At 56.7% G+C, this 10,819-nt stretch overlaps 1 protein-coding gene across 1 annotated transcript in view; it reads left to right on the top strand.

Moving 5' to 3' along the window:
* The first annotated feature begins 9,468 nt into the window (after positions 1-9,468).
* Positions 9,469-10,819, top strand: part of SKOR2 (SKI family transcriptional corepressor 2) — a 28,250-nt gene continuing 26,899 nt past the window's right edge. Inside the window, 2 exon segments of the mRNA XM_027671668.1 lie at positions 9,469-10,316; positions 10,318-10,819. The exon segment at positions 10,318-10,819 is cut by the window's right edge and continues 21 nt beyond it. Of these exon segments, the coding sequence (XP_027527469.1) occupies positions 9,469-10,316; positions 10,318-10,819 (1,350 nt within the window).

The raw sequence follows: 10,819 nt of genomic DNA, 5'->3' as shown, positions 1-10,819 counted from the left end.
GCATCTATGATATCCTTTCTTGGGGGGGAAAAAGAAAAATTCTTTGACATCAAGAGGAACAATATCCAAATCTCCTAATTCCAGGCAATCCGATTTTGCAAGCCTGGAGCCAAATGAAAATCAAGACTACGGCAGAGAGGGCCTGCGATGTGAAAAAAGAAAAACTGCTTTAAAGAGATAACTGCTCCCAATCTACTCCCCAAAGGAGACGACTCTTATTAAGGGTTTCTTCTTGAGATGTCTGCCTAAAGGCTTCTCCAGAAGGGATTTAGTCGTTTACAACTCAGACCCGGAGTTTGAAGCCCCTCTTTCACTGCATGGTAGCCCAGAGGTGCTGCCCCTGTCTCCTTCCACTGAGCTGGACCTAAGCCTGGCTGGGGGGGCGGCAGAGGTGACAAGTGCCCCCCGGCACTTGGGGACACCGAAAGGAGCCCAGACAAAGAAGGAGGAAAAAAAAAAAATAAAATAAAAAATCAGGGCTTTCGAATCTGACTGGGATCAGACAAATGGCTGCGGTCAAGCAAACAAATAAACAAATAAAAACTCCAAACAATAAAAAACCCACGCAAACTTATTTCTGAAAGGTTTTCTGTAATGTCGAGTGGCTCTCTCTGAAGCACCTGGCACCAGTAAAGGGGGATGAGACTGAACGGGCTCCTGTCTGCTAAATCCCTTTGCACATTCAGATTTTAAATGTCAAAGATAGCTATAAATAAAGAACGAAAGAAAAGAAGCTTTCAACCGGTTTGGAAAAATAAGTGCAACCTCCTGCCTATGGGAGCTGTGCTATAACGGTAACTACGCTCGTAATGTAAACACTAGAACAGCAGCGATTCCAGCCGGATGGGATTTGGAGAAGAGTCGGGGGCTGTCCAGCCCGGACCCTCTCAGAGCCGCCCCATAGGCATTTGAAGGAAAAATACCTTAATCCTTAACGGGGCAGCAGCTGCAGCGAGAAACCCTAAATCCCTGCTCCGCCACTGTCACCCCGGGGCTCGGGGACAGTGCGGGAACACGCGGGACACTGCGGCTCATCGCTCCTTGGGAAAAAAGTGGCAGGAAACGCGGACCACCCCAAACCGTTTTGTCGCGGTGACCCCGCAGCAGCCGCCAAACCGCGGCGGAGATGCGCGGGGAGATGCGGGAGGTGCCGGGGTGCGCCCAGTCGGGCAGGGAGAGCTCCCGCACGGGTGTTTTGGGGGGCACCTCCCACCCCCGCACCCAGCATCTCACATCGCCCCGGCCCTCAGGCTCCCCTCAGGCTCCGCGGGGCGCAGAGGCAGGACTCGGCCCTGCCGACCTCTGGGTTCACTCATCAAACCAAATTTGCTTCTCGGGCAAATTTGACCTGTTTCTTGGCCCAGATACGTTTCAAATACTTTCTCTGCTAATTTTTTTTTCTTATTTTAAGACGGGGCGGGGGGACTCCGCGGTCGCTCCCCCTGTCCGTAAGTTTGTCCGGGTTCTCCTTAGGGAAGGGGGTCAGGGGTCCCTGGTAACCCCAGTACTCCGCTTCTCCTACCCAGCCCAACATCTTCGGGTTCTTTTCCCCTACGAGGGGGGTCCTACAGCAACCAGGACAACAGGTGATCCCCGTTTGGGGTCCAGGAGCCCCTTTAGCTGTGGGAGGACGGACACACATCGCTCTCCCATCCTCAAATACCTTGGGATATACGCGGCGCGTAACCGCACAGGCTTCGGAACTCCTCTCCTTGCAGCCAGCTAAAGGCTGTTCTCTTAATGAATTACTAATGAGTTAAAATTGGACAGCCGGCTTAATTAAAGCGTAGAGGCAATGTGTTTACCACATTGTAATTGAACTCATTAGGGCTTCGGCTTTGTGTTTTTAAGCAGCCGCCTTGTTCCGCACGTCGAGTGATCCGCGGGAAGCGTTTTGCTGGGGACGGGGGCTCTGCAGGGGTGTGGGGTCTGGGGGAGGCGGCAGTGCCCCCCATCCCTTTACCCTCCTCAGGGACTTGTGCTGCGGGGGGGACACCCCTCCCGCCGTCCCGCAAAGCGCTCACGGCTTGGGGGTGCTCGCCCGCGTTCCTTTTAGCGGGGAAAGCAGGGAAAAGGAGGAAAGGAAAAACTGGGGGGCGAAGAGGAGAAATTTGGGGCGGGGGGGGGAGTTTGGGGGAGCAGAGCCCTCCCCTGCAACAGGGTCCCTCTTGCCCCCCCTCTAGGCGAGAGGGTGCGGGGGGTACCCTCCTCCCATCCTCCGCGGCCGTCGGGGCGGACCTGCCCCGGGGCAGCGGCGGGGCGGGGGCGGCCGCCCGTTCCCCCCGCGGCGAGGGGAGGGGGCCGGGGAAGGGGGCGGCTTCCCCGCACCGCTTGCAAGGCGCTGCCTGGCTGCTAGAAGGCGTCCGAGACCCGACCCACCCGCGGCACAGCCGCCGCGGCAGAGGCGGGAGCCAAACTTAACGCGCCGCGGAGCGAGAGCGGCCCCGCGCCGGCCGCGGCCCCGGGGAGCCCATGGAGCCCGGGCGTCCAGGTGAGCGTGGGGCTGGGGCGGGATGGGGTACGTGGGGACCTCTCGATCGGGGTGCATTCATCCCTGCCCGGAATAAATAGCGATGTCGTTTTGCTGTCGCGATAGGTCGCGGGGTCGTGCTGCCCGTCGCGGGGACGGGAGCGAGTGGAAGGCGGCTGTCCGGTGCCTGGTGGGGTCTGGCTGGGAGAGCCCCGGCTGGGGAGAGGAGCCCCCCGCAAGTTTGGGCTGCGGCGGAGGGAAGGGGCGATGGTTTGGATCCGCGCTTGGAGCGGCGCGGCTCCTCGTTCCCGTGTCTCGAATACGTGCATACATATATTGGGTTTTATTTTCCTGCCAAATCGTCAACTTTGGGCCGGGTTTGGGGATCGGAAGGGACGAGCAGGGCTAACTTGTCCCTATGTCCAAAGCGGGGACCTCCTGGCCCCGTGGGGAGGGGGATGCGCGGAGCTCTCCGCACCCGCGCAGCATCCCGCGTCCTGCCGGCGATGGGATGGGATGGGTGTGTGTGTGCAGCGCTGCGCCTCTCCCCCGGACAGCTCGGCTTCTCTCCCCTGGAACGACCCTCCGTGCCTGGGAAGGGGCTAATTTTGAGGAAAAGTGGGATAAGAGGCGACCACCAGCCTGTGAGAGGCGTCTGCTCCGATTAATCAGTGGCTCCGATGTTTAAAAGCCGGAGGAAATCGATAGGCATTTTAAATTATTATTCATTATTATTTTTTTTTACCGGCTACACCCCCAAGGATTTGGGGGTCCGAGAGCGGGAGCAGAAGCGGGGAGCCCTCGGGAAAGCCCTTATCCCCGCCCTCCGAGCCCTTCCTCGGTGTGTTGCCTGCTTGTTGCACAGCTGCTGCCCATCGGCTGCCCCGGAGCGGGAGCTCATCACGGTCTATACAACCCTTCGGAGGCGCCTATATGGACCTGGCTTTAGGGAAACGTGCCCATAGTAGAACGCTCTGCTATTCAAATCACTTCTTTTTTTATCATAATCCTGAAATCGTGGTGAGGGACAGGGGAACGAGGGGAATGTGGTGGTGAGGGAAGAGGAAAAAAGTTGCATTTGGGTGTACGGAGGGAGAAGGTGACAAGCCAGATTCCGAAGTGGGTAATGGGAACTGTCAAAGAGTGCAGAAGCGTAAAAGCCGAACAATCCCAATCCCCATAGGTTGTTTATTCCTCATAAAATACAACTCTACATAGCAGGAAGTTACTGCAAACATTTATCAATAATGAATGAATCTCCTGTAATAAAATACACTCATAATTAGCTACAGTCAAGTACGTACATTATGCCAAGGCTTTTGCAACTCTTTGTTGAAAATCCGACTTAGATAAATCCTCTTAAACAGCCTCTTAAGAAGGAAAAAAAAATTTAAAAAAAAACAGTAGCAAACCACCACCTAGCATCTCTCCTCCTTTTCTGCCGTTTTTGAAACCCAAACCGTAACTACTCCTGAAATATAACGGAAAAGTCTTTGGTGAATTCAGAAGAGTCATTAACATTCAGCTTTAAGTGAATGTTAACAGTAAATAAAGAAATCTCTTGATTGTAATAGTTGCAACAAAGCAATAATAAACCAGTGGGCGGTCATCAGTAATGATAAATGTATCATTATTACTGCGTGTTGGGGAACAGGGTTTGGAAAGTACTTCAGACTTTTTAGTGGCAAGCTTGGTGGCAATTCGTTTCTTAGCCTGGGAAAAGGGGGGGGGGAAGCGCCATATAATTTTATACACAATTTAGGTGAAAATAAATTTAAATCTGTATATTACATTTTTAATTTCAAGATAGTAATTAAAGCTGGTTCATTATATCTCCTCTGAAAGTCTCTGTGCTCATCTTAATTGCCTGTTTGTACAATCTGCTTTCTAAGACACCCAAGGTTACTGGGTTCTGAAAGACGCAAAATTGAATTATTTACTGACGTGATGACTCTTCGTCACGTTTCTCTCGGAAGTTTGGGATCGCTGCTCCCCATCACAGCCTGATTGGGGCCCCGCTTCTCCTTGTTGCTCATTTAAATGCTTCGGAGCAGGCACGTTTCTCATGTTCAGGGCGCTTTAATTTATGCGTTTAAAAAAAAAATCCATAACTAAGGTGGTTTTTTCGTTTGGGTTATTTTTCTTCTCCTCCTAGTTCCCCCCCCCCCCCCCCCCCGGGCGTTAATTCACGCACACCTAAACTTTAATCTCTTTTCCTCCCTGCCACCCCATTCCCAGGCAGGACAGAAATAACCACTCTCGCGTTTTTAAGCGCTGCCGGGCGGATTACGGAGCACCCATCTCCTCCCGAGTTGCCAGTCGCTTCCCGTAGGATGAAATAAAATCACAAATCGCATCTTTTTGGGTGCTGTTTCTATTCGGGTGGGTGACGCCGGGGGGGTTGGCGGGCAGCCTTCCCCCTGCGGGGGTATCCGCATCTCCTGGCTAAGGTCTGCACGTACCTTCGGCGAGGACCACCCCGGGTTTGGATCGCTCGGAGCATATTAAATTGAGAGTTTAAGAGAGCTCCATCAGACAAAAGATGCCGTTCCGGTTCCTTCCCTTCAGCCGCCGTGCTGGTTTTCAGCTACCGGAGGGATAACAAACTACCTAGAAATGCCCCATCCCTGAACTCTCCCCGGTATCTTTAAAGAGTCAGAAGAAGATCGCGTTGAATTGGTTCCCCTCTCGTTATTACGATTATAGAAGTATCTTTCCGAGGCGTCCTCCTGCCACTGAAAAACTCCACGTAGAGATCTCTGCCCTTTTGTTGTGTCTAGCTGGGTTATTCAAGAGCAGAGACAAAAGCCCGAAGTGATGTGATCTAAATGAGCTCCGGGCTTTTCCAGATGGGACCACCTCTGTTCCAAATGCCCTTTCTGCTTAACATAATAAACTACGATTAAAAAAAAAATACTACTTAGCAAAGAGCTTCGCTCTAGACCAAGCAGTGCAAGCAAAATCTACACGATAAGTATTGAAAAAAAAAAAAAAAAGGAAAGAAAAACCAAACACTTTTGCTGCCTAAATTTTGTTAGGAGAAGAGATTTTACAACGATACCTTGTGTGTCTGCTACTTACACGGCTGCAACTTTCAATGGGATGTGTAAGAGTGGGAGGAGGGGATGGATCCGCTTTGGGGTTGGTTTTTTGTTTTGTGGTTTTTCAAACGCGCCACGGTTATCTTGCTCCCCGTGGCCTCTCTGCTACAATATTTAAGCGCTGTGGAAGTAAATAAAGGCCGTGAGGGTGGGTTGGGGTGGTTTGAACTTGGCCGCTTTTCCCAGCTGCTCGTTTCTACACGGAGCGACCCGCAGCGAGACGATGGGCTGCTCCCGCTCGGCCGCTCCAAGGCTGAATCGCGGTAGAGAAGAGGGAAAAGGAGCCAGGACTCGTGTTTAGCTCTTCCAGGCTTCTGTGAGAAGTTTGTCCGCCTCCCCCGCTCCTCTCTTACGAGGTGACTCCAAGCCAAATAACCAAATGAACGGAAGAAATTGGAGTCGACAACAGGACAGGAGCCCAGGTCTGCACCTGCCCTTGGTAGGGAGTGTGGACACCCCACCTCAAATCGGGAGTCCCTCCCGCCTCCCGTCGGGCTCCAGGATGGGCTCCAGCCGGCCCGCGGAGGCACCGATGGGGTCGGCGGCGGCCGGAGCAGCCCCGCCGGGCCTCCCCGGCCTGGGGAACACCTGCGGGATCCGCCTGGCCCCTGGGTGGACCGACCTTTCTCCATAAAACCAAACTCACCCTCGCCATGCCCTTACTGGGGTCGTGCTACCCCACGAGCGATCCCAACAGGCTTAAGCAGGGAAAAGGAGAGAACGGTGTATTCTTGTCCCGCTTCTCTACGGTGCTGGTGCGGGTCAGTGTCTGCCCCAAATTCGGTGAGCTCCACCGAGTCGAGGGCCCTTGATGCGGCTGCAGGCGGTGCCCGTGCGGCACGCAGGGTCTTTCACCCTCTCCTGCCACCGTGGGTACTAGGACACCCTGACCCAAGGGTTTCAGTTTTCCCTTTAAAGGGAAAGGAAAAAGCCACTCAGTTTATACAGTGGAATTTATGGGGGTCCATAGCACCGAGCAGGTGAAAAAAAACCAATTTATTTTTGCTTTTCGTTTAGTCATCACAAAATAAAACGCGGACGCTGGCTACTGACGCCCCCGTCCCGAGCCTGAGTTTTCCGCTTCTCCCGGGCTGCGAGAACGGAGTTCTGTGGGTCGCTTCGTTGAAGGCGCTTTGCAAAACCCTCTCATCCCTTTCGCCTTCTGCAACCGCTTTTCCTCTTCTTCCAGCGCCGGGCTGAGAGCCTGGGGCGAGGTTGTCCATCCCCAGGTTCTCCTGGGAACTACCGGGGAAAAGCCACCGGGTGGCCGAGGGAGAGGGGAACGGTCTGCCCAGCGGCCGCTGCGGGGATGCAGGCACTGAGCATCCGCAGGATCAGCCGGCTTCTCCCTAAAAACCCCCGTCCCTCCAGGTGCCGACCTGGGAGCGAAGACAGGAAGGGAGATTTTCTCCGTGGCGTGGTAATAGATCATACAGTGTGTGACACGGGTTTAACCAATAAAACAATTTGAATCAATTAGCTGACGGAGGAGAGTTTTGAAGTGTAAAATTCATGTCAGCCTGGCTAGGAAGCATTGATTAAAATGTCACCAATGTGAGGCTTATAGCCATTGCTCACACGAAAGCAGCAGGCTCCGTACAGGAGAGGATCGGGGAAAAGTAGGAGGGAGGGGAAAGGGGGGAGTCTCCGTGTGACAGTGGCGACACAGGGGCGAGCAAGGTTTAATAAGAAGTGACGGAAGTAATAAGGAGAAGTGTGATATTATTATTATTACTATTACTATTATTATTATTATTATTAAAGTTAGCGAGGACCCGAGCAATACCCGGATAGAGGAAAGAGTGGAAGAGCTTTAGTGTGGATGTCCTGGGAAAAGTCAGTGCAGAGATTTTTGCCTGGATCTGTGATGCCCGGGGAAAAAAAACCCAAAAACAAAAAAAAAAAACAAAACCCCCCCAAAAAAACAGCCAAACAAAACCCAAAAACCCCAAACCACCAAGCACCAAGTTCTCATAGCTAAATGTGCAGAAATATGAAGTAGCGGTCATGTGCAGGGAGAGAAAAAGAGAGATGCAAAGATTCAATTTTTTTTTTTAAGAAAATAAATCAGAAGGTCCATATGTCTCCCCGTTTTAGCTAGAAATGAGTTTTTAATTTTCCCGGGTATAGCCGGTTCCGTAGTTTTCCTCACTGGAAAGCACCGGAGTTGAGCGGTATTAGCTTCCTGCATTGGGGCGGTGGGGTTGCGGCGGGGGTCACTCCGTCCTCACCCTGCGCTGCACAGAGAGGCGGTTAGGACCCACAACCTTCCGGAGGTAGATTGTGGAAAAATCTACATTTTTCGTGCACTGGTTTCATTTTATTAAACATGTGTGTGTGTGTATATATGTATATATATATATAAAATATATATAAATATAAAAGGCAGATACCGCTCCCGTGCTGCAGCCTGTTTGTTGCTTTGGGCTGGTTTTTTCCTTAATCAGGGGCATAAAATAATGAGGGGGAAAAAAACCCCACAAACCAAACCAAAAACAAAAACAGACAAAAAAACCCCAAACAACAAAACCCCCCAAAACTCCCACAAAGTAAAATATTTGCGCCGTGTTGGTCTTTGTGGGAGAGAGAAACTGGGTCCGGGTGGTTCTGAAAGTAGTTTCGGTGAATGACTCCGGTGTATTTGGGAATGGCCGTGCGGACCCAGCAGGTGTTCCTGCCCGTGAGGACATGCCTGTGGAAAGAAATCAACTTTCTCTCTCCCTCCACCCTTGCCCTGTAATTTCTCCAGATTCGTTAAAAAGTACCGTTTCCGAAAAGACGCGGGATTTATAACGAGAATATTCATTTTCTTGGAAGCGCTTGGGCTCAGACAGTGGGGGGAGGGGGACAGACGGGGAGAGGAGAAGGTGAAAAAAGGCAAACATTTAAAAAACAAACAAAAATAAAAAGGCAAAAGCCCATTCCACCCTCCTCAACCGTTCCGGCCGCTCGCCGGGAAACCGTGCGCGGAGCCGGGGAGCGCTCGGGGGGCGGTGGCGGGAGGCCGGGCCCCGACGGGGCGCCCGCAACCCCTCGCGGTGCGGGGGGAGGGAGGAAGGGAGGGGATGGGGGAGCCGCCCCCAGCCCCGCTCACCACCCACCGTCTGGGGGGGGGGGCTCGTACGGTGGGTCCGGCCCCGCCCGCCCCCCCGGGCCGTGACGTCACCGAGCCCACGGGGGGCCGCGCCGGGGGCGGGGGGCTCTGTCCGGCCGCGCGGCTCCGCGGCGGTGGGCGCGGGGATGCGCTTCCCTCCCTCCCGGCGGCCGCTGCAGGAGGAGGAGGAAGAGGAGGAGGAGGAGGAGGAGGAGGAGGGACCGGCGCGGCACGGCTGGAGCGCGGCCGCGGAGGTAACGGGCTCCGGGCGGGGAGGACGCCCCAGCAGCCGCGGGGAGCACCGAAACTTTGTGGTTTGGGGTTTTTTTTTCCATTCCTCTTCCCGCGCTTGGCCCGTCCTGCGGCCGCGGTGCACGGCGGCTGCCCGCGGAGGTAGCGCCGGGTTCCCAGGACGGGGAGATGCAGACGCGCCTCCGCCGCGTGTTTCGGGATGTGCCGCCCGCGGGTCGGGGATTATTCAAGCGGGGACGGTTCGCTCGTGTTCCGTCATCTCCGCAGCCGCGGTGGGATGCGCACGTCGGAGAACCGGGGTGCGCGGGGGCGGACGGCTCTGCCGACACCCCCGGCGAGGCCAGAGGAGGTTTGGGGGGGTCGGGATCGCTGAGCAATCGTCCCCTCGGGTAGCGCCTCCCCATGCCGGCAGACTCGGAGCGGGGACGGGGAAGGATGCCGTGCGTGCAGCGGAGACCCCCACCCCCGTGAGTCCCCGGCTGACGGCGCTGTGTCTCTCTCCCCCTCCCCTCCCGCAGCTGGAGCAGAGCAGCCCCCCCGGCGCTGAGACGATGGCGACCAGCCCGCTGCCCGGCCCCACCGATATCTTGCTGCCGTCGCCATCCAGCGCGTACCCGCCGGACCCCATGAACCAGCCGAGGGCCGGCCACGCCGCCATGAAGCCCAACCAGGTGGGGCAGGTGATCCTCTACGGCATCCCCATCGTCTCGCTGGTGATCGACGGGCAGGAGCGGTTGTGCCTGGCGCAGATCTCCAACACCCTCCTCAAAAACTTCAGCTACAACGAGATCCACAACCGGCGGGTGGCCCTGGGCATCACCTGCGTGCAGTGCACGCCGGTGCAGCTGGAGATCCTGCGGCGGGCCGGGGCCATGCCCATCTCCTCCCGCCGCTGCGGCATGATCACCAAGCGGGAGGCGGAGCGGCTCTGCAAGTCCTTCTTGGGCGAGAACCGGCCCCCCAAACTGCCGGATAACTTCGCCTTCGACGTGTCCCACGAGTGCGCCTGGGGCTGCCGCGGGAGCTTCATCCCCGCCCGCTACAACAGCTCCCGGGCCAAGTGCATCAAATGCAGCTACTGCAGCATGTACTTCTCCCCCAACAAGTTCATCTTCCACTCCCACCGCACCCCCGACGCCAAGTACACCCAGCCCGACGCCGCCAACTTCAACTCCTGGCGCCGCCACCTGAAGCTGACCGACAAGAACCCCCAGGACGAGCTGGTCTTCGCCTGGGAGGACGTCAAGGCCATGTTCAACGGCGGCAGCCGCAAGCGCGCCCTGCCGCCCGCCCCGCCGGCCCCCGCCGCCGCCGCCCCCGCCGCCTGCCACCCGCTGGGCTCGGTGAAGGCGGCGGCGGTGGTGGGCGGCGGGCTGCTGAGCCCGCACCTCCTGGCCGCCCCCCCCCGACCTGCACCAGAAGCGGCCCCGCTTCGAGGAAGACGAGGAGCTGCAGGAGGCGGTGGCGGCGGCGCACGGTGGCAAGAGCCCGCGGAGCTACCCCGTCATCCCGGTGCCCAGCAAGGGCTCCTTCGGCGGCATGCTCCAGAAGTTCCCGGGCTGCGGGGGGCTCTTCCCGCACCCCTACGGCTTCCCCGCCGCCGCCTTCGGGCTCTGCCATAAGAAGGAGGAGGGCGGCGGCGGCGATGCCCTCGGCGGGGCGGCCGCGCACAAGGCCGGCGGGGCGGCGGCGGGCGGCGGGCTCTCGGGGCTCTTCTGGCCGGGCAGGAAGGATGCCGCCTTCTACCCGCCCTTCTGCATGTTCTGGCCGCCCCGCACGCCGGGCGGGCTGCCGGTCCCCACCTACCTGCAGCCGCCGCCGCAGCCCCCCGGAGCCCTGGGATGCTCGCTGGGGGGGGACGGGGCGGGCCTGCTGCGCCAGGCTTTCCTGGACCTGGCGGAG

The sequence above is a fragment of the Neopelma chrysocephalum genome, unplaced genomic scaffold (assembly GCF_003984885.1).
Source record: "Neopelma chrysocephalum unplaced genomic scaffold, ASM398488v2 Primary Assembly neopelma1_97116, whole genome shotgun sequence".
Taxonomy (NCBI): Eukaryota; Metazoa; Chordata; class Aves; order Passeriformes; family Pipridae; genus Neopelma; species Neopelma chrysocephalum.
The sequence above is the reverse complement of the archived record's forward strand: the minus strand, read 5'-3'. Positions and strand labels throughout refer to the sequence as shown.